Here is a 23,426-nt window from a genome sequence, read left to right on the forward strand (position 1 = left end):
TGAGGACGAACACCGCATCCTTTTCATCTTAAAGTGATAGTTCAACATTTTGGGAGTTGCTCTTAATTATTCATCAATATGACGATCACATCTGTAAATAATGAAGCTAAATTTAGAGCGAGAACCAGGAGCATATTAGCTGAGTTTAATTTAGCCCAACGCTAAATTTGAAGCGAGAAGTAACTGACAGTCTTTTTCTGTACAAAGCTAAAAAAAACAAAAAAACACGAACATCTCTAAACTTTGACTCTTTATCATACTAGAACCATTAAAGTCGTCTTCTTGTTCAAATCAACATGTTTAACTAAAATGCTGCCACAACAGGTTTTATAGCACAGTGTTGCTTGTTTTAAATACTTGAAGGCTTTCTGCCTCTGTTTTTGTGATGTTAATATGTTTTCTTGTTATTTATTACACCTAAGTTTTAATTAGTCTCCTTCTTTCATCATATTTCATTCACCTCATCACTGCAGTACTGTAGAAATGCTATGCCACCAAAAACTTTGGTTATTTTCAGATTCTGGCCCAGAAATAACAGTTATCATTTTTTTTCATACATGAAGGCTCCATCCTGTGTTGACTATTATTGTTATTATTATTATTATTATTATTATTATTATTATTATTATTATTATTATTATTACCATTACTATTATTATCAGTTGAAGTGCCATCAGAAGTGCTCTGAACAATTATTAAAAAAAGTTTACTGGAGGTGTGAGACAGCTCAGATAGACTTTCGGTACATTGAACTCACGCTGATGTCACCACCCGGAGCAGGAAAAGATGGAGTTGTGTATTTTATGATCGACGTTTAAACAATCTCATGTTTTTTTCTTTGCCATTTAAGTTATAAACGGGATGCATACTTTGGTCTGTGCGGAGGGATTCTTGAAGATGTTGGATGTGTTTCCTCCTCTGGAGGCACACAGTACATATACATGTATTGACCATTAGTAACTACTAAGTAACAGTGAAATATTCTAATATTTTAATGCAAAACGACTCCTTTTATAACTTTATGGTTTCTCCTACCAAGGGAACTCAAGGTGTTCAGAGTCTCTACATCTGACCGGTGGGGTGTGTTTGATTTCTTCCATCCAGGTGATATCCCGGTTGTACACGCTGATTCCGTCTTTGGACCCAAGGTTAAAACCCTGGACCATCCCCGCTCTGAAAGACCTTCTGTACATCATGAGGGAGATCAACATGTTCATAGAGGTCGGCGCACGTGCATTTGGTGTCAAGTTGTTTTTATTTGTGTGTTATATTGTCACACTGACAACGTTTCTTCTCTTTCTGTCAGTGCACTGAAGCGGTGACTTCCATCAGTACCCTCTATGAGCTGGGTCAGTCACTGGCCGGCCTCAAGGACAAGAAGCACTACGAGGAGCTGAACCTGGGGCCCCTGTGCAAACTCCCCCTCATCCACCGCATGTTCAAGATCGACAGCAACACGAAAGATGATGACATCCATCAGATCGAGACCGTAGACATCTTAAAGGTACAACTTACATGGGAAATGACATGGGGATTCAGTTGACTTGTGAACCATATTGTAGATATATTTTTATTTCTGAACACTCTTGACTTTTCTTTGTCTTTTAGCTTTGAAGTTTTGTTCTACGTATCTGTAAAACTTGTTACCGGTACCTATTTTTATATAATTTTTATAAAAGATGCAAATTAAAGCTAGATGGCCATGTAAAATGGAAATGACAGCAAGCCGCCCTGCAATAATAAATCCATGTGATTAAGGTTGCCATGGAGATTCATGTGCGAGCCATAGTTTGCAGCTTAAAGAAGAATCTGCTTCAGAAAGGTGACTTTTAATGATATGCCTGAGAGAACAAAACGAAACGGAGTAAAAAAAAAATCGACAAACCGGGGATGCATGAACTGTTGCTGAGGACATTTCTAGTACCTGAAGGCACCATGAAGACGTTATTGCCTGTTTGCAGCAGCTACAAATTCATGATGACCTTGAAGCCTTAACTTTTAATTCCTAAATGTGTCTGCTCTGTTATCCTTTGTTCAGCAACTTCGCAACTTTAGGAGGAAGCAGTCCAAGGTGAAAGTCGACCTGGCGGAGTTCATGAAGTACCTGGCCGACCACTACAACTGTCAATCTCCCTACGAGCTGGGTATCCGAATACATAGTGTGGGGCTGCCCATATCGGTGAGAGACATGATGTACCGAGGCATTCAGATGGTTTACTGGTGACTTATCATCAGCCGAAGGCTTGTGTTGTTTCTTTTAATGGGCACATTCATTTCTTTACCTTCACTCCCCCTTATTGAGTAAGCCTCTGCAACGGCAGTACACTTATTCGCCGAGGTGACAAACTCAATATCACAGTAAGAGATACAGAAAACAAAGTGAAAAGAATAGCAACGATGCTTTGAAGATAATTACAGTTTTTATTTTTCAGTTAACTTCATACAAAGTGCTGCAATGATTTTAAAAACAAAACTAAATCAACTGGTTTATTCACCCTTTGCCCCTCAGACCACAACAGTTCTCATGAGTTCACTTTCACACAGTTTTTCAGGTACTTGGCAGGAAGCTTGTTCTCAACATGTTAAAGAACTTTCCACAGTTCCTCTTTGGATTTACGCTGTGTCAGTATCTTCCGTTATCCTCTGTTGGGGCTGTAACCTCTTTTTATCGGCAAGACTCTTTCTTTTTTCATGAAGATAGTTGTAGGATTTTTACTACTGTTTGATTGTTTGATATTTGCCAAAAACTTTTGTTAATTTGATCTAAATTTGAATGATGAAGAAGTTGCCGTGTTACTTATTGTTTGTAAAACAAAGATGTGCTCCATTTTTTTCCTCATTCAGAGGAACCTTTTCTCTTTCCAGTTCTGGTACATTTAGCTAATGGATGCTTCTAATTCACCACGGCAAACTCCGCGTGCAATCATTTCCACCATTACTGGCACATTGGGCTCTGGAGGATTTACTTTGCTGCAAAATAATACAATACATGTAACTATAAACCACAATGTCCATTACAAAGCACTATCTGAGTTACCAAAAGCTCATTTGGTGAATATTTACTGCAGCACTACGGTCGAGATGAAAAATAGCTTAACTTGTATTTTAGGTGAAATGAGCCTGCTACACTTCTCTATTAAACATCTATTTAACACGAGCTTCTCTGTCTGCTCCAGACCCTGACGAAGGTCAGCCATAGTGAGCACAACATCCTGCTGCGTGCCCGGGAGGTCATCGAGAGAGAGCTGGAGGATGAGACCCACGAGCGTCTGAGAAAGCTCAAAAAGAGCGTTTTAGAGTCGGTGCCTGGTCCAGGTTCCTTCTCTTCAGGCAGCTTGGACCTCAGGAAAAAGTACGCCTCCATCCCGGCGTCTGAGGTAGTGCTGGCAGTCTTCACGAACGCAGCCGGGGTGTTCAGCCCCAGGATGAACAAGGTGGGTGGCAGACACTGACACATGTATTCTATTCGTGAATCTGATGCCTCCTCAGATGCGTGAAAAGAACTCGTTCAGTGGCGGTGTGTTGAATTTTTGTGTCCACTTTTTGGGAGTTTAGTGGTTCTGGTACTTCTGGTCATGTGTCCTGATTTTGCTGCTGCAGACTGCTTGGTGTTAATTCCACTAAGCCTCTCAGCATGAGCTGTCAGGGGGATAACAAGGAGTTTCAGGGCTGCTTTCCACTTCTGAACTCATTAACAAAATGTCACCCTTCATAATCTCCTAATCCCTAATGAAGGCGCAAGAAAACAGTTTGAACTGACCAGCTAGATATTTAATTTGGGACTAAACTCCTCTTGACAGACGCCTACTTCTACATGTTCTGGGATTATCTGAAGAATTTATCCTATTTATCAGCAGTTTGTGATATCATTATTAGAATCGGTCATTAATTTAAAACATTCAGGTCTTTCCATCCATTTTCCAACATCTTGTCCTGAGATAAAAATTCTAAAGTCTATAATATGTTATCTGCTGTAGCATTAAGATTTCCCTTAATTGGAAATAATGGCTTCAGCCTACACCTTGATATGCTCTCAATCCGTAAATAGGACGACAAGGAGGAAATGGGACTGACAGGAAACAGACACTGAGTCACAGCCTCCTTGTCTCCAATGATCCATAAAAATATAAGAATAAAATAGAACTTAGTTGAACACAGCAGCGCCTCAATTTGACCCGAGGACAGCGGGAGGGTTAATAATTAACTTAGTTTGCAGCTACTGCTGATACAACGAGTGGTGTCCCATTTCTTTAGTTTCAAATTTGTAAATCCTACACCTTGTAGCTCCGTTCTGAAGGGCCACCACCCCAGTAGAGGACACTCCTGTGACAGCACCTGTCACTTTACATTCATCATGCCAAACTGCATTTATTTATATTTATTTTTTATTTTATTTGTTTTTGTGTATATAGTCTGTGTGTGTATTTTTTTTATTCATTGCATCAAAAAGATCACAAGTATTTAGTAGTACCACCAAAAGAAAAAAAAAAACAGTGCAGCGTTATTACTCACAACATTAAATGATCTTTTGTCTACTGGATCAAAAATACAATGAGCCACCTCCACCAACCAATAAATAATAAATACATTAAATAATCAGGGTAGTTTTCTTAAAAGAGCACTTAGTCCAAACTCATGTCTTCATCGTCGTCCTTCTTGTCTTTGGAGTCGCTGTCCTGGTCCGACTTCGTCTCCGTCTCCATGGCTTTAGCAAAAGCCTCGACATCTCCTTTGTGTTATTTAATTTTTTTCTAAAATAATGATTTCTTATCTACCTTATTTCCTATATCTCATAAGTATTTGCAAATTTGTTCATATTGTGTGCACTTTTTTTTGTCTTCTCTATGCTGCTGTGATGAGTAAATCTCCCCATTGTGGGATTAATAAAATCAAATCTAATCTGATCTGATCTAAAGGAGGGGCAGGGCCACAGGATGGGAAATGGGATTGGATCTAAAGGTTAAAGAAAAGAAAAGGAAAAACAACCACATGACTGTTCTGGAAACTGGATTTGCAAAAATGCAAACCAGGTTTCAGGTTTCAGGTTTCACACTCTCTAAATATATCAGCACAACTCAAGTTTCAGAGAAGGTTTCCGTTTGTTTTCTAGAGTGTATATGTTGGTAAAAAAGTGAAAAACAACCTGAAATATTTGCTTTACACTTTGTCTCTACACCTCATTGAACAGGATCAGCAGAGTCAGCAATTGATGTTTAACAGACTGAATTATTTTGTTGACGCAGCAACATGATAAACAGTAGATAGACACTGTAATAGGATGCATGAATGTGAACCAAACAGATTAGCCTGGAGTCCGTGTTTGTCTTGGGCGTGGCAGACAAACAAGGTGTGCTTGTTTAATGTCGGCACTCCTGTCATGTAAAGGTTTACCGCCTCTCTGATACGCAGCTTTGTTTACTTTCCCCATGCAGCACATCCAGGGCTTCCTGCTGCAGGTGTCCGGCGACCGCCTGGCAACGGCTCTGTTTCAGCTGGCCATCTGCGGAGGCTCCCTGGCCGTTCCATCGGACCTGGTGCCCAAAGACAAGGCCTCCAAAACCACCGAGCAAACTAAAGCAGAGGACCAAAACAACGTGTCCCTCCCCGGTGAAGGTTAGAATGCAGCATGCAGCGTTACTGCCGCACATATTCGACTCGTCTGATGATGTCTGATAAATATGAATCGAGTGCACACTTGTCTCTGATTGACGGTCGTTTCCTCTCTGTGTCTCTCAGCCAAAGTGAAGCAGTATTTAAAAGACACCCTGGCTGCTCAGAACTCGGCCATCACTTTGGCCCACGTTGCCTCTATGGAGAAGAAACTGACCAAACACTTCCACGTCAAAGATTTCCGCTCTTTAGAGCACGGCAACTTCCTGGAGTTCCTTGTCAAACACATTCAGGTACATCTATGAAATGCTTCATTTGGATTCTGCTATCATGAGGGTGAAGTCTAGACCTTAAGGCTATTACGCCACATCACCCTTTGAAAGACTTCCGACGTTGCCATGGTGATAGCATAGCGACGCACAGTGTTTTCATCCTGTCTCTCTCTCTGGTTGTGAGCAGCTGCTGCAGGACACACTGGGGTCCACTTTGACTCTGGGCAGCAGCAGCACGGAGCTCACTGGCAGCGGTTTCAAACCCACCAGACAAGACGTGTTTGAGTTCATCAAACAGTGCGGCGACGTGACCTCCACTGATCCAGATGAAGTGAGTCTGTTAAAGACATCGAAGCCATCACAAATACCAACAACGAAACAAGCCACTTCTTTTAGTGGGTTATTAAAAGCTACTGTAAATGTTCTATAACCCAGAAAACAACGCGGTTAACGTCCAACTTTTGTTCCCAGCTCTCTCACATTGAGTTGGCACTGCGGGCCCACTACAGGGTCCGGGACAGTCGGGACTTGGGCTTCGGCCCCCTTCACATGCTGGCTGGCCTGGTCCAACGCCAAAAGGGGCTGGGTGGAGGAGGACTGAGCCAGGTCTACTACGAGTCCGCCCTGTTTGCCAAACCAGATAAATCAAGGTTAGATGTCTGTTACCAGATCACTCAAGCACTTTAGTAATAGACTTCCATCAAGACAGATTTAAATAAGAGCCGTAACAGTCGAAGCAGCGGAGGCTGAGCGTGTTCAGGTCAAACTTTAAAAACAACGGATCCAACATTTTCCAACGTCGCAGTCTTTCATCAGGGTTACTTCTTCAAACTTTAAGAAGCATCCACCATTTTGATCATCTTGCTTCTTAGAGATGTGAAATGTTCATGTCATGAAACAAGAACCTTCCATCATTTTCCAGTCCTTGTTTAATAATGTCTCTAAAAAGTCTTTCTCCCATTCCTCTCATGAACAGCACTGAAGCTGGATGTGAGTCGGTGGGGCGTCTGGGTGACATGTTGAAGGCGCAGGCCCTGGACAGCCTGCTCTCCTGCCCTCTGCTGGAAGATTTGAGTGAGTGGAGCCAGTGGGAGCTTGTATTTAAGCCCCTTCATGGCTCCCTCAAAGATTTCATCGAAAGAAACGCAGGTATGTGGCCTGCACTGTTTATGCAGCTCCTCCAGTATATTGAATGTAATGTTGCTCACTGTAACTCAATGGTAAGTGTGATATATTATTACAGAGGTGAGGCGTAAAATCCCAAATTGATGAATCGATATTTGATGTGTAATATAGGATGTGTACAAAATTACTCCCTATTTACTTTATATTGCAGTATACAGTGTTTACCTGCCAACATTTTATTTAAGTGTGAATTCTTAATTTGGTTGGGCTGGTTGAATAAATGAATAAAAAAATGCTGATCTGACACATAAGCCACAAAGTCCAGCTTCTGTGCTGCACATGCACATCACCTGACTGTCCCACCCATGTGCTCCTGCTCAGCTCATAGACTTTACATAGAGGGGATGTCACATGAATATACATCCACCATGGATTCATAATAAAAACAATGAAAATGGACCTTGTGGTTCCTGTCAATGCCAAAAATGCTTTTTGGCTCACAGAAGATTTATTTTGTTGCATTATCATTAATGGGACACATTAGCAGCAATCCTGAATGGCAGCACTGTATCCAACTTTCTGTGTTTATCCATGTATGACCCACAACTAAACGGTGTTACCAAGTTACGAGAGTTTGTACTTACTAATACGTGTATTAATGTTTGTTTAGCTGATACCGGCCTGGCAGCATTAGAGGTGACACCAGGTACGCTGCTCAGGATCACCACAAAGACAGGAGACAAGCTCTTCTGTAGTGCCGTCGTGGCCCTCGACCCCGTCGGCACCGCCGGCCACCTCGTGTCCATGGTTATAGCCGATGGGATCGACAACGCTCCCACAGCCCTCCTGGCCAATCACATGCAGAGCTCTCTGGCAGCGGCCGTGGCTAAAGAAGGTAGACTTTCATTTCGTTTTGCTCATTTGCACGAAAACATGTATGACTGGACTAAAGTATGTCAAATGCAGCGCGACTGTGTCATCGTTACCAAAATAAGGTTTGTGTTCTTCAGATTTGTCCCTGGCTGACGAGGATGTGTCGTGTTACAGCAGAGTCGCCAAATTCCTCCTGGCGTGTTTCAAACGAATCCCCACCAGAACCTGCCAGGCTCTTCTGCAGCAGGTCAGTCGCTATATATAATATATATATATATATAGTTTTTAATTTTAGAGTACAGCTGGTGATATATATATAGTTTTTAATTTTAGAGTACAGCTGGTGATAGTAGATTTGGATCTTGTTGATTTTATCCCATGGCTCCTCAATAAAACCCAGCAGCAAGTAGAAATTCAAACTTTGATATCCCCTTGTCTACATTTACAGTTTCTATATTAAATAAGTCCATTTAAATTCTGCAGAGTAGAGATATTGATGTTGATACTCGGAGTGTATAATTTGGGAAACATTCTTCTCCAGCAAACAGATGGTTCACAGCTTTTAACAAACAAACACAGAAACTGTGACAACATTTCAATGTGTCCTTGACCAAATGAGTGGGCAGCTGTAGCCTGTGAATTTAATCTGCTGCCCTAAATTGCTGAAGAGGTGGTTGTTATCAGTTTTACTGTTGTCATGCCAACCACAGTCTAAGATACAGCAGCTTTCTGGCTTGTTGGTCGTCTCAGACTTCCTACTGCTTGTGCTAAAACCTCTCTGCTGTACAGTGGACGCAGAACTAAAACTATCTTTGTAACCGAGTCTCACTTTTCTTTCCCCGCAGCTATTTCTACACCAGCTTTGCACAACAAAATGTCGAAAGGTTGCATCTCTGATTAAGAAATGTGTGTCTGTGACTTGCAGGTGTTTTTGGAGCCTTTCTCCCGTGTCTTGGGCCAAGCCAAGTCCAAACAAGTCCTGATCTCTGTGGCTCAGTCCGACACGACACACATGAACTGTCTGCATCGGCTGGGCATCCTCATGGGCATCACAGACTGGGTCAAAGACTACCAGAAGAAGCTGAACCCACCGCAGAGCCAGAACTATAACGCATACGCAGCACCTGTGTATCAGGCCAAGGTCAGCGTGCAAAACATAAAAACAGTACTCCGATTGAATGAGCAGGCAAATTTAATATTTCTTAAGCAATCTTAGTCCTTAAATATTTGGACTTTGCACATATTGTTCTAAACACAGTGTTGATTTCATCTTTCTAAGAAAAAAGCAGCAGCATCAGTCAAATAAACAGAGAAAACTTAGATCCGTTGTTAGTATGAACAAGGAGTGATTATAACAGTCACAATCAACAAAAAGGTCAAATTCAGCTGGTAAAAAGAAAAAGAAAATTAATATCTAATTTCCTAGTAGACCTCAGATGTAATCTCTTGGTTGTGCAAAGCCAAAACCCCGCTGCCATGATAATACAGCACTCCGCTGCCAAATCATCCAGATTTGTTTCTCAGAGTAACGGCACAATGAAACCTCCAGAACAGGAATCTCTAACCCGTAGCTTCCCACCTGGTTCGGAGTAGCTTGCAAAAGGTACGAACAATATGCAGTGCTTCCCACACATAGACTTACTACCCTTAGATAAGGGTGCTCATAATCAATCCCCAATCGAAGGGGAAACACTGGATTTTCCAGTTGAATCTTCTACTACAAGGCTTTATTTAAACTCTTCAAAACCGTTTGGCCACACGAGTTGCATTCAAGCTGTTGTGTTACAATATGTTTGTGTACAGTATCAGTTTGTTATTGTTCACATAAAAGAAGCTTATTCCGTCATTTTGGTTGGAGCTCAGCTATGTGAATATATGTTACGAAACAAGAGAAGCTCTTGGACACTTTCATTTTGTCAAATTAGCTTTCAGAGGAAAAAAGGTTGAAGACTTCTGATCCAGAATAATATAAAAAGTGTTATATGTTTGGAAAGTAAAAAAAACACATTAGAATTATAGACAAACATATAGTACAGTAGATATGTGTAGCACTGTTTTAAAGCTGAAATCCTGTCGCAGTAAATCCATTAACCATTTCCTATGTTGATTTTTTTTTTTTTTTTTTTTTTTTTTTTGCCTTCAGTCTAATTTGATAGACTCTGAGAGCAGCAGTCTGTCTGGTCTGAATACGAGTGAAGACGAGTATCTTGAGGACAACGTCATGGACAACAGCTGCACGTCCTCCCAGCTCAATCAGAGCCTTCCACAAGGTGAATGAAAGTATTATTCCACCTCAGATAATGTGAATTTAAACAAAGGACTGTAGCATTTTCCTCATTTGAATGTTTTTTTAATAACTAAATGGCTTCTTCTAGTCAACGGCGAGCAAGATGTAGAGATTGAGGAGGAAGAGGACGAGGAGGAGTTGTACGAGTTGGCTTCACCTCCCAATGGGGTGACAACAGACGTCAGCAGTGAAGCTGAGGGCGAGGAAGAGCCGGAAAAGTCTCAGACTGATGAAAAAGATGCTGCCAGCTGTCAGTCTGACACCACGATCCCCTTCCAGAAGGTTATAATTGAAGAAATCAGGTTGGTTTATTTATTTATTTCCACTCAGTCCATTCAAGTGTCAAGATTTCCAAATGGGGCTCATACAAAACCAAACCGATCCGTCACTCTTCTCCATCCTCCTCTTATTGTCTTACAGGAAAAATGAGTTTGGCATCGGGGTGGAGTTGCCCGCTGAAGGCCAGAAGCTGATGCAGGTCCACCAGGAGAGACTGGGCCGCAGCTTGGACCGCCTCTCCACCGAACTCTACAGCAAAGACACACACTTTGTCCTGGAACTCATTCAGGTGCCTTCCAATACATTCACACGTCCCTCTGGGATTTTTGTTATTGTTACGATCAAAAATGATTTTTGCGGCAGATTTTCTCAAAAGTTGTGATGTAATTTGTGGAGTTTTAAGTGAGTTTTTTGTGTTAAGTTGTGGTAATTCGAAAAAATTGCAAGTCGGCAAGAAAAATTAGTTTTTTAAAAGCACTACCTCATTAAGGAATAAATATGTACTCACTTCCGTTGACGTGTATAAATTATTTTAACATACAGTACTATGTATGTTGATAAGTATTTCATTAAAAATATATCTTTTTTTAATTTGGTGATGAGAAAATTGGAGCAGAGCCTTTCTGAATGAGGAATTATTTTTGTTAATGAAGTCATTTTTATTTGAAAACACTTGTATCATGCCGTAATACTTTCAGCATAGCTTCTGCTGATGACATTTTTTGCAGAAAAAATACCGCGGGAATTTAAAATAATTGCAAGCTCCCGCAAATATTGCTGAGTTTGCTTGAATTTGCGTTCATTATTGCGATCGTAATCCTAGCGAGACTGATTTACACCCCTGACAATAAAGCTGTAATCATACATAGTATATACCAAATCCTCAGTTATTATGAAACCCAGTTAAAATAGAAAAAAGGAAGTGGGAGTAGGAATTTAAAAAAAAAAAATTAAAAAAAAGACTTCCTCTGACCTCTGCGTTCACCATTTTGCAGAACGCGGATGACAACAGTTATCCAGCGGAGGCGGGGGTTGTGCCATCGCTGGCCTTCGTGGTGGAGAGAAACTGCATCAGCGTCCACAACAACGAGACCGGCTTCCAGGAGAAGAACATCAAGGCCATCTGTGATGTCGGCCGCAGCACCAAGGGCAAACACAAATACGGATACATCGGTAACTACGGGCACGATGTCTTCAGTACTGTTTGCATCTGCTAGACTGTTACATCATCAGTAGCAGATCTACTGACGATTGTTTTGCATTACATTAAAAAAAAAAAAAAAAAATCCTTTTTCATAAAGGCTGCGTTGGCTGATGTTAGTCATTAACGTGGTGACTTACTGATCCCCGTTGAACTTCTTCTTATAGGACAAAAGGGCATTGGCTTTAAGTCTGTGTTCAAGGTCACAGACTGTCCCGAGATTCACTCCAACGGCTTCCACTTGCGCTTCGATAAGACCTGCGGCCCGATGGGATACATCCTCCCCCACTGGACCGAAGACGGGAGGCCTCTGGACGCTCAGCTGATGGACATTAATCTGCACAGGTTAGATGACTGATCAAGAAACAAAAGGCCTTTTTCACAGCAGACATTTTGACTTAACAGTGAGCCAGCATGCACAAAAACACAACCCTAGATTTATATCTACAAAATGTTACTCAAACAATACATTTGTATGTAAAATAATATCACAAATATATAGTATTCTGTATATATTGACAAAGAAATATTGTTGACATTTTGAGTGTGAAAGATCAGTTTGGATCAAGAACCGTTATTAAACATCTCGGTCTTCTATGAGAAGTCCAAGTTATACATTGCAGCAGTATTTTTTGTAAATTAAAAGCATCTTGAAAGGCACATCCATTTCTTATATGTGCATCATTAACAGCCTGTGGAAGATAGAGACGACACTAATAGGAACAATGTCAATGCAAGCTGCAGCTTAAATTGATCCTCTTTTAAATTCTGGTTTCTGGTTCTGCAGAAACAAAACATTTCAACTTTGCTGAAGTTATTATTATTGTCTCTGACTGGCCTCTTCACAGCATTACTCTCCTCCACCCTACCAAACTGTCTGGTTTATTATCACATTATCCAGAATATTCCTGTTGAATGAAATTCAACATAACAAAGTCCAAAGCCAGTAACTCTTCACACACTGCACGTCTATAAGACAGTTTGTTTATCTTCCCCCACTGGCTGAGTAGATAAAGTATATTATTGGCTACTTGCTGCCAGTATGTAGACTGTTAACTTTGTTTAGAAGCAGAAGAACAGAACATTTCCTTTCTGCCTCTGTCATCAGCTGGAGCACTAAGATCGTCCTTCCTCTGCGTTCTGAGAGCCATCAGACCAGAAACCTGTTTCATGACATCCACCCCTCCCTGCTGCTCTTCCTGCACCGCCTGCGCTCCATCACCATCTACAATCAGGTCTGTAATGTACATACACTACCGGACCGTGTGTTATGTGAAAATAAGATTCATTCAGAATCACCTGTGTCCTCACGCTCTGTCCCCGACTGTTTCTGTCTGCAGAGTGAGAAGCGTCTCGTGACGATGACTCGTAAAGACCTGAGTCACAACGTGCTGGAGGTGGAGCACACGGAGGGCATCGAGCGCTGGCTGGTGGTCAAAAGCACACTGCAGCCCCCCAAGAAGGTGACGCGCACTAATCTAATTGATCTGACGCTCACATCTCACTCAGTTGCTGCATTTTTTTTGGCCCTTTTATCATATCAGGATTTCAGAACAGCAAGCTGACATCGTTTTCTACGTTCCCTCCTGGAGCGTAAACATAATCCGCTGCAGCATTCCTCTGATGTGTGTTTTAGGCTTCCTCAGTGTCATTCCTCCAGTGTCTGCTCCTCAAAGGTGTTTCCCTCTAAGACTGTGAAAACACACTCATTAGGTTTTCACCGACTCGAGCACATAAACGCCACCGAGCAGATTTTAATGATCTCTCAGACTGAAACGACGCCGCAATACCTGCCGCTCTTTCTTCTTAAGCTATTTTCCTTCTTCTGTTTCCCAGAGGCAGCCACCTGTTACCTTCACTGATGTTATGCAAGACAAAGTGGGAGAAAAAAATCTTTGAGACATTCTGTGCTCCAGTTTGCCACCAGCCGCACTGTTCATTTAACAGACACCTTCGACCCACGTCTTTAAGAAGTCTGCCTGTTTGTGCGCTCTTGTGTCTGTTCTGACATTGATTTGTTTCTCTTTCAGATCAAGGAGGACGTCGAGTCGACTGAGCTTGCTCTGGCTTTCCAGCTTGGCAGCGACATCACAGGAAGTGACATTTTATGCCAGCCTCAGAAGCAACCTGTGTTTGCGTACCTGCCCCTCCGCAGCTTTGGTTTTCGTTTCATCATCCAAGGTGAGGATGGAGATCGCGATCATAAAGCAGTTCATTCAGGGACACTGTTTGGTTGCTGAAAGAAATGTATTTCCCTTTTGCATTTCCAGGTGACTTTGACATCCCGTCCTCTCGTGAAGACGTGGACAGAGACAGCTCCTGGAACCAATGGCTTCGATCTGAAATACCACAACTCTTCCTCCAGGCCATGGACGTCTTCTCTGTAAGACATAACTGCACGAATAAAAAAACAAACAAAAAAACCACCAAAAAAACAGATGAGATGTGATACTTAATGAATCTGGCAAGAAACTCTGCTGCATCCTACTTGTAAATGATCAAAGGGGAAGACAAGGAACAGGTGGTGTCAAGGATACAACTGACGAGGATAAGGAAAAGAGTGTATTAAGGAAAGTACAATAATACATGAACAGAACATGGACAAAATGAAACAGGTGTATGAAACGTAACAAAATAATGAAAATACCAACATTAAAATGTAAGTCAAATGACAAGAAAAGAGAATAAGATTACTGCAACTTAAGTCCGTATTAATAATAATGCCAAGTCTTAAATAACAGTGAGAACAAGTACAGGATAAATACTCATTGCAGGAAAAGGAAAATTCAACATACTATATCAATCATTTTATTATTCCATTCTCACATTTCTGCTACAGTGCAATCCAAATCAGTGTAAAGTATAACCTAAATAGAAAAATATAGAAATATGTATATGTGTTTGCCCTAACCGATGAGAACAGGAGGGAAGCTGAAGGTGACATTTTGTGGGTAAAAGCTATGTACAATCTATATATACACAGGGAGTGAGGCTTTAATGAATAAGTACAGCAATATATAAATATCCCTGTGTTGTGCATATTGTAATAAATACATATAAAGCGTTTAGTAAGTGTGATGAATGATTTGTGGATTAAATATATATTAAAGGGGAGATAGAGGTTCGGCTTTAATTTAAGCCCTTTTCAAATACAGGCCTGATTCTCTTTATAGTTGAAGTAAATGAAGGAAAATTCAGAATCCGGCTTTGCGTCACAGCGACAGGATGTTCAAAAACATCCTACAGTAACACCAGTTAATAGCTCTGATTTGACTCTTTTAACCAGCGGGCTGTTTTCTCCCTGTTCCAGGATCACCCAGAGTTCACGGGGCTGAAGGGCCTTTGCCAGTTCCTGCAGTTCATCCCCCTCCCTGACGAGGTGTTGGACTTCTTCAAGCCTGTTGCCGGGCAGATCATTCAGCTTCTGAAGGGCAAGCCCTTCCTGCCTACGCTCAGTTCAGGTATTACTCACACCTGCACGCTCTGCCACTTTAAAAACTTTCATAAATATAACTAAAATTCGACAACCGTCTTTCCCAGATGGTAAGCTTGTGTACAAGCTGCCTTCCCAGGTGGCCGTCTGTCAGGACGCTGTGATCCGCGAAGTGATTGGCAGAGATGAGCTGGAAAGGCATCTGTCCCTCTCTTATCTCCACTCGGGTCTGAGCCCAACCCCACCCGCCTCTCTGCTCGCTCACCTGGGAGTCCGATACCTGCGGGGATCTGATGTTACCACGGTAACCACTGCCATGGCCAAGGAGCTAATGAAAGTGGATGGTCTCCATTCAGGTGTGTGCAGAGTGCTTTCAGAGCTACTATGATGCAGCGCTGTCCTGAGTGTTCAATGTAAAAACACAGCAGCTTTTCAGAGGCTACATTTTTCTACAAAAGAGACATGTTCAGTAACTTCTTATGACGGTGTGTAGCCTGTCATATCGTCATGGCAATGACTGTGGCATTATAACTGAGCACAAAAACATGAGGATAATGAATGATAGAAACAACATCCCCCATTTAATATGTCAACACAGGACAAGAAAACATTTGATATTTAAAACAAATGTTTTAAATACTCCGTAATTTGGATTTAGGACTATAAATGGTATATTTCAGTAAGTTTTGGACACCGACATTGCAGCTTTCATTTCAATTCCCTCTGATGTTCAACACGTTCTGGACTGACAATACAATGATCCTCCTCCTTCCCTCAGACGGAGGCCTGCATCAACTGGCCAGGCTGCTGGTGTGCAACTTCCGAGCTCTGGAGCACGGCTACGGCGAGGCAGATTCCATCCTGCAAACCCTCAGAGATTTACCCATAATCCCTCTGGCTGACGGACGTGTGGTGACACTGAGTGGCGAGGGAGTGTTCTTTCCTGTGGAAGAAATCAAGACCAAGAAAAAGAAAGCTCAAGCTCAGAAAGGTAACTCCAGAACTAGTTCAACTCGGTTAGTGGCAGCGTGCTGGCGGCTAATTTGACGTGTGCCTCTTTCCATTAGAAGCTGGATCTTTGAGACGTGGTTGATAAAACTGAGATCTTGTTTGAATGTTTCCTTCTGAAAAAGCCAAATATCTTTGCCTCTCAAAAATTCACAGAAATTTTTTTTTTTTATTTATTATTTCTATAAAGAATAGACCATAAACTGTATACAAAAGTGGACGTAACTTCTGGTTCTGAAAAATTGAGCCAACGCAGAAGGTCCTTAACCTGTAATACCACAGAGTGCCACTAGAGGTCGGCTCCCAACAGCCTCCGGCTCCATAGACTCCCATTCAACTGGTCTCATAAAATGCACAGTCAATAGAAAATGTTCACGAGTTATTTCGGTGTTGTTCGAAATAACTCGAAATAAGTTTCTCCTTCTTATTAGTTTTCTGTCCATCTGAAAATAATTCCGTCATTAATTTGAAAATAAGCTTCAAAAAGCTGTGTTTGTGGGGGCGTGTCTGATTGACAGGCCTGTGGTGCAGTCAGGTTATGGCTATCGGTGGGCGGGACGTAGTATCGCCCTGTTTCCAATCAGATGAGTCAGATCCAGCGCTCACTCCCCCCAGATCATCCAAATATGGTCACTTCCTGCTCCAAACTGCTCTGAACTGGCAAGATGGCGACAGCCAAAATCAAGGATTCATTACGGCCGTTCACAAACCAACGGGTGACGTCACTGCTGGTTGCCGCTTGGAATAGACTGAATGATAAATTAATAATATGAAAAACAGCTTCACACTGTGGTTTTGTCCACTACTCTTATTTTATTCCACATGACAACATGTCAACCTCATGATCGACCTTAAATAAACATGAAGGTGTGTGTTTGTACACATTTCCTTTCTGGTTCTCTCAGTAACAGACTATCTGAGATCTCAAAAACCTGCGTCATCGGTTCCAGTACACTTCAGATCTAAAGAAATGTGAAGAAGACTGCAGTGTCTGTGTACTTTCTCTGGTTTTGTGCAGATAATTACTCTGCACCTGCGAGGAATTTATGGAAGTGCATGTGCTCATTGCGCAGCACTAAATCAGCCGTGACAACGACAACAAACCAGCACAGCAGATGGAGAAAGGAAAGAAGTCAGAATATAGGACGGTACACTTTCACAGGTTTTCTAGTTTCTAAAAATGTGATTAACTGATGTAGAAAAACAAAAACAGATAAATAAATGTGTCACCTTGGCGATGGTGCGAGGTGCACATGTAACGCTCTCCATCTGTGCTCATGAAGCCGAACAGTGAAATACTTAGAAAAGCTTGAAATCATTGTTGCCGAGTAAAAATAGCACGTTGAATTATAAGGTGTGTTCGGATGAAGCAGATCGAGGCGGCGGAACGGAGTTAAACTTACTTCTCTGATGTCTCGAGTACTTATAGAGTATAAGTGAACGACTCTGAACCCTCTAAAAGGATCGGCGTCGACAGCTGTCTGCTCTTTTAGAAGTCAGCGCACTCAGACATTTCAGGGCAGCCAAGTAGGTGTATGACAAACTTGCATCCAGTCTGTGGACAAACCTGACCTCTCTCTAAGAATAAGCAGCTGCACAGCCACTCAGGCCGGAGCAGAGCCACCCGGGCTGTGCGTCATCACGTTCAAAAACAGCACCCAAAGCTGAGGTTTAGAATGGCGGCATGAATAATTGATTTTCACACTCTGATGGAAACATCCTGCCGCTGCAGTTTGCTGTCTTCAATAATCATGTAGTCTAAGTGTGGTTCGGTGTTTCTAAAAGAGACTCAGGGTATTTCATTTTCTCTTCATCATCGGCCTTCGGTGCTTTACGAGAGCACCACTGATGTTGTTTATTACAAAATGAGGCCAAGTAATGGATCAGATCAGACAAATGCAGCGGTGAGTTACCTCCATTACATCGTAATTTATGTTATTCATCGTGTTTGAATATCAATTTAGTCTGTGAAATATCAGAAAATAGAAAAAGAACGACCTCAAATATGCTGTACTCAGCAAAAATCACTTTGGTGGACTCAGGGTCCATAGTCACGCAGTGAAATTGGGTCCGGATCGCACCAGGCCAACACGCTGCAGCCGGTCCTGTAATCAGACCTTAACCCTGACTCACCCTCAGTCCCTACATGTTTATATGTAGTCTACATAAAAGGGTAATACAAAGTAGGAAATAAAAGTCACTAAACGGACAAAAAAAAACAATGTTTACCGACGCTAGAAGCACAAAAATCAAGGAAAAATGACCAAATTAGGAATTCAGCATAATTGGGAATACAAATCGCTTCACTTCTGAAATGCTCCTGTTGGAGAATGAATCCATAAAATAGGAGAGAACAAAACGGCGTCACACACATGCGACCTGATAGACCCGGGTCTGATTGTTTTCTGTGGGTCATCCACTTTTATGTGAGAGCAACACATTTATCTCGGTAGTGTTGAACAACAGCAAAGCTTAAAAATCTTGTCAAGGCAGCACATGAAATTTGCTCGAGTTCACACCTGTTAAGTCCGCTCTTCATGAGTATTCATGAGTCTTTGTCACTGAAAACAGAGGAAGAACAACGAATGTTCAGAGAGTTGACAGGAAATAAAACCGGCGGCAGCGAAGTCTCGACTCGGTTTTCAGGTCAGCGATTGTAGTTTGAAGCAGCCTTCTGCAAGTGAAGCTAATGTGCAGCACAAACCTCAGATTCTGCTTAAAGGTGAAGTCAAGTGGACGGAGACAAGTGTGATCGCTTCAGAGAGACAGCGAAGTTATACAGTGTTCCTCTGAAATATTAAGAAGCACAGAGCTCAGCGGGGGAAACATTGCTTCAGAAAGTAGCAAAGTAGGTCACTGGTGGTTTTCAGTCACAGGTATTCAGGTATGTGTTTGATTGTTGTTTGCTGTTGTGTCAAAAATCACACAATGTCTTTGAGCTATCTGAGAAGAAATGAAAAAAACTCAATAAATTCCACCTCGCGAGAAATTCTGTGTTTCCATATGCAGGTCAAAATGAGACGAGATGCCACATGACAGTTTGTTACAGAAGCAGTCTTCTGCTTCTCTTCACAACTGTAAATTAATCTCTGAAGGGGATGTTACTTACACAATAAACTGTAATAAAATGTTCAAGTGTGTAACTAAAGCAGGGGGCTCCACCCCGTAGCTCGTTCCGGCCCGCCACCCGGTTCTGAGTAGATCAAAGAGGGTTTGAATAATATGCAGTGTTTCCCACACATAAACTTACCTTAGTAGGCCACCCAGGTTTATTTGGCAATTCATTATCCATCCATCCATCCATCCATTATCTTGACCTGAACAGGTCACGGGGGGGGGCTTGAGCCTATCCTAGCTCACTTTTGGGCAGGGTACACCTTGGATAGGTTGCCGGTCTGTCACAGGGCCAACACAGAAACAAAGACCATTCACACCTAAGGGCAATTTCTAGAACCACCAATTAACCTGAGATTCATGTTTTTGGACGGTGGGAGGAAGCCGGAGTACCCGGAGAGAACCCACGCAGGAACAGGGAGAACATGCAAACTCCACACAGAAAGGGTGAGATCCGGATTCAAACCCGGAACCTTTTCGCTGTGAGGCAACAATGCTAACCACTGCACCACTGTGCCACCTGCAGCTTATGGCAGCATTTCTTATTTATTTATTTTTTAACTTGTCTGAGCGAACGACACTATCGATACGATCGATTGACGAGTTGACCGTCTCCCCTCGCTGCCTTCACCTGTGGAGCAGTGCAGCGGAAGTGGAGCTCCGCCCTTCATGAAACACACAGAGAACAGAGGACAGGAAAACTGCGACCTGCAACGCACCTGAAAAACAAAGCATAGACCCTCACTCTGAGCTGGAAAGAAATGGATACTCATAAATTAGGTAAATAATATAAATACAATATTTTTGGCTGGAGGGCAACAGTGAGTGTCGCTTTCATTTTGTCAAAGTAGCTCTCAAAGGAAAAAAGACCGGAGACCCCAGAACTAAAGTGTTCATCCAAAAGAACTTGTGAACTTACAACTCAGTGGACATGATGTAACACACATTTCAATACTGTTCATTTCCACACTACAATAACAAATATGGTCTTTGGAAAACTCAAAAAGTCTAATATTTTTCTCCACTGTTCTGTTTGTGGTTCCAGTTTGATGGTGTGAATCCATTTTCTTGTCGTTTCACAGGACCCCTGTCTGCATTGTACAAGGATGTCAGTGTGGTTCACCCCTCTCTGCTCAGCTGTCTGGAGCCCCTGGAGAGTCAGCAGGTTCGAGAGCTGCTGAGGAGACTCGGTGTTCATGAACTGGAGCCTCAAGAGCTGCTGGAGCAGCACATCTACCCGATAATACGGAGCAACAAATGGAAGGTAAAACTCACCAAACACGGAATCAGCTTGGCCTATTGTCATGTGAGAAATGATCATAAAAAGGATGATTTTTTTTTGGATGATTTTTAACATTTCATAATTGTCTTAAATGTCTTTTCCTCTTTCTCTTTTTGCCTTGTTTTTCCATCTGGTATTGATTCCACCTCCAGTCCAAGCCCGAGTCGGTGGTTGTGAGTTACTTAGTTTTCATCAAGCAGCACTCCTCCTCCAGCCAGGAGTACTCCGACACCGCAATACCCGTCCTCACCTCCAGGGGTCTGCTGAGCCCGGCCAATGAAAGGGTGCACTTCTCTGAAGAGTACGGCAACATCGACCTGCCAAAGAAGCTGCCTGGTAGGGAGAAGCCCACACAAGCATGAACACACACACTGTGGCTGTAAAAGAAGAGTTAAACTCGAGCCCTTGTCCTCCCCCAGTTATTGTTCGGCGTCCATGTTGGCTCCAGAAAGACGACTAAAATAACCAAAATAATCACCGGAGCTTGTTCGTCCAAGTCCCCAGCTGCCATCTCCCTTTTTCTCTGGGTAGATTTTGGACATCAGCTGTGTGTGTGTGTGTGTGTGTGTGTGTGTGTGTGTGTGTGTGTGTGTGTGCGCGTATGTGTGTGTGTGTGTGTGCGTATGTATGTGTACTGAATGTGTGTGGTCTTTTGTGAGGAAAGTGGTCAGTGATTATGTCAGGGTTTGCCTCCATTGTTAGGGTCCAACATGCCATGCCTGAGAGTATTGAACATAGTAGTTTGTTTGTGTTTGTGTTACGTAAGCGCTCGTGGAGTGGGCAACCCGTCATGGAAAATGGATCAGAACTCCTGGCCGGCGCTTTGAGAGAGGCTGAATTTGTATAGACACAAACTCATGTTCCTTTTACAGTGTTTCTGCTCCGCTGCCCATTTTAAAGACGGCAATTGCAGCATTTTGATAATTTGAGGCATTTGATGTGGTGATTCTCATCCAATGACTTTTCTTGCAGAACAGCAGCTGCACATTTCACAGCTGAATTACATCCAAAATAATAAAAGCAGTCTAATTTTGGATGGTTGTTTGAAGACAGCCGTACATTATGAAACTAGCCAGCTTCTCACATTTTTTTGTATCACTTGTCATATTTGTTTAACAAAATCAAATTCAAAAAGAAGTTGGCATTCATTTTTCACAAATTAGATAAAAACCTTTTATACTCCTGTATACTACTACATGATCAATGGTACATTGACCGAGCTATCGGTTTCAAGCTGCAGCTATCGATTGTTTTCATTTTTGACAAATCCACAAATTTATAATCGTTTAAAAATCAGATCAGATCAAAAGAACAAAATGGTCAACGCAGTCTTGTTTTGTTTTCAGACATTCATTTTCACAAAACAAAACAAAAACAGTAAAAACTGAGGAGGAACTGGGACCAGAGAGGTTCTGCTGAAAGTACGATTTTAACATTGAATTAATGTCAAAATCGTTTCAGCTCAAAGTCAATTCACGTATTCTGTTTTCTACTGGACTTGTGTTGCAATTGATTTCCTCCCTGAGGCGTTGGCTGCTTTCACTGTTCACTCTGAAGGGTTCGGTTCTGTAAACAATGTAGCCGTTTTCCTTTTGGCAATAAAGCAGCGCAGCAGATGAATTACATTAATGTTGCACCTTCAAAAGGTAAACATTTCACATTGCATTAGCCTGTTTACTTATCTTTGTTTGCCAGGTTTTTGCCTCTTATTCAGGCTTTCTCTCTTGTTCTTCCCTCTGTGAACCTTCATCCCGCCGCCTCGCTGCTTTCCCCCCCGCCAGGCTTTGATTGGATCCTGCTGAGTCCCTGCTACGTGCAGACAGACGACGATGTCGCAGGATGGAGGGAGCTGTTCAGCAGCCTGGGAGTCAGAGACGGCCTCATCATCCGCAAAGAGAGACGAACGCTCACTGCCAAAGAACTGGTGAGGGGGACATCCCTAATGTGTCATCACACTCCGCTCATGCTGCAAAAGATGCAATCATTCAGGCAACTAAAACAAAAACAAAAAGGAGACGAAGGTCATACCTGTTAGCGCAGCAGATAAAAGGCTCTAGATTGTGTTGTGTAAGGACGCAATATTTACCGGTTGCATGGACACCAGAGGCAGACCAGAATCTTCCTCTGCGTCCGTGACTCATCGGGATGAATAAAGTGGTGATTAAAGGATGAAGATACTAATGATTATGAGTCACGCCAGGACTAAAGAGATCAATAGCTGCTTTGAGGATGAGCAGAAAAAGCAGGTGACTGATGGGACGTGTCGGGGACATAGCCTGAGGGGTGCAGGTCAGACATTCCTGATGCCTGTTTTAGCCCGGGCTACAATACAGGGGATCGCATGTGGATTTGTAATGATGCCATCAGTCCTCGTGTGACCGACGCCGCCTCCATACAGTATTAGAAAGATGATCCTGTTATTATTCCTGCTTAAAGAATACAGAACACACCAGGTGCTCATAATTAACCGGAAAAGTCTGTTTTCTTTTCAATTGGAGACGACAACGTAGACGTTTATCAAACTGGTCACGTCATCGTCACATCCATTAATGTGAAACACTGAGAAACAAATTCTCTCCACCAGGTCCATTCATTAGCTGTTCTGGAGCTTTTGATCATGTCACGTGATCTTCATCATTTGGAGGGACAGCAGATGGAAATTAGCATTGTGCTAAATCTGATGCTATACATTCATTGTGCACTGTCCTTGTTTTAAATGTACAAAATAAATTAAATAGATCAGCAGGGGACCTTTTCTCAGTTATTCTGCTATCGTGGATGTTTCATTGTCAGTTTTTTTTAATGTGCTGCTCAACAATAGTGTCCAAGCAGCCATTTCTAGGAAAAGTAAAGAAAAAGATTAAAGTTATGATAAATGATGAGATATTGAGCCAAAATCTTGATAACAATTGACAGTATCGAATCAGTCTTTATACTCATAT

The 23,426-nt window shown here is 42.2% G+C and overlaps 1 protein-coding gene across 2 annotated transcripts in view; it reads left to right on the forward strand.

Moving 5' to 3' along the window:
• LOC138202306 (uncharacterized) overlaps nucleotides 1-23,426 on the forward strand; it is a 46,964-nt gene that overhangs the window by 6,949 nt on the left and 16,589 nt on the right. For both annotated transcript variants that reach the window (XM_069156215.1, XM_069156214.1), the window contains exons 6-32: nucleotides 1,105-1,221; nucleotides 1,307-1,504; nucleotides 2,039-2,179; nucleotides 3,177-3,434; nucleotides 5,433-5,613; nucleotides 5,737-5,903; nucleotides 6,070-6,213; nucleotides 6,354-6,532; nucleotides 6,859-7,031; nucleotides 7,678-7,902; nucleotides 8,018-8,127; nucleotides 8,806-9,021; nucleotides 10,024-10,150; nucleotides 10,256-10,469; nucleotides 10,588-10,735; nucleotides 11,442-11,619; nucleotides 11,815-11,992; nucleotides 12,756-12,882; nucleotides 12,988-13,110; nucleotides 13,678-13,828; nucleotides 13,918-14,030; nucleotides 14,958-15,108; nucleotides 15,188-15,436; nucleotides 15,859-16,071; nucleotides 20,285-20,466; nucleotides 20,637-20,820; nucleotides 22,266-22,408. In XM_069156215.1, the coding sequence (XP_069012316.1) occupies nucleotides 1,105-1,221; nucleotides 1,307-1,504; nucleotides 2,039-2,179; nucleotides 3,177-3,434; nucleotides 5,433-5,613; nucleotides 5,737-5,903; nucleotides 6,070-6,213; nucleotides 6,354-6,532; nucleotides 6,859-7,031; nucleotides 7,678-7,902; nucleotides 8,018-8,127; nucleotides 8,806-9,021; nucleotides 10,024-10,150; nucleotides 10,256-10,469; nucleotides 10,588-10,735; nucleotides 11,442-11,619; nucleotides 11,815-11,992; nucleotides 12,756-12,882; nucleotides 12,988-13,110; nucleotides 13,678-13,828; nucleotides 13,918-14,030; nucleotides 14,958-15,108; nucleotides 15,188-15,436; nucleotides 15,859-16,071; nucleotides 20,285-20,466; nucleotides 20,637-20,820; nucleotides 22,266-22,408 (4,590 nt within the window). The remainder of the gene's footprint in view (nucleotides 1-1,104; nucleotides 1,222-1,306; nucleotides 1,505-2,038; nucleotides 2,180-3,176; nucleotides 3,435-5,432; nucleotides 5,614-5,736; nucleotides 5,904-6,069; nucleotides 6,214-6,353; nucleotides 6,533-6,858; nucleotides 7,032-7,677; nucleotides 7,903-8,017; nucleotides 8,128-8,805; nucleotides 9,022-10,023; nucleotides 10,151-10,255; nucleotides 10,470-10,587; nucleotides 10,736-11,441; nucleotides 11,620-11,814; nucleotides 11,993-12,755; nucleotides 12,883-12,987; nucleotides 13,111-13,677; nucleotides 13,829-13,917; nucleotides 14,031-14,957; nucleotides 15,109-15,187; nucleotides 15,437-15,858; nucleotides 16,072-20,284; nucleotides 20,467-20,636; nucleotides 20,821-22,265; nucleotides 22,409-23,426) is intronic.

The sequence above is a fragment of the Embiotoca jacksoni genome, unplaced genomic scaffold (assembly GCF_022577435.1).
Source record: "Embiotoca jacksoni isolate LCO1_2020_lvr unplaced genomic scaffold, fEmbJac1.0.p SCAF_20, whole genome shotgun sequence".
NCBI classification, from domain to species: Eukaryota; Metazoa; Chordata; class Actinopteri; family Embiotocidae; genus Embiotoca; species Embiotoca jacksoni.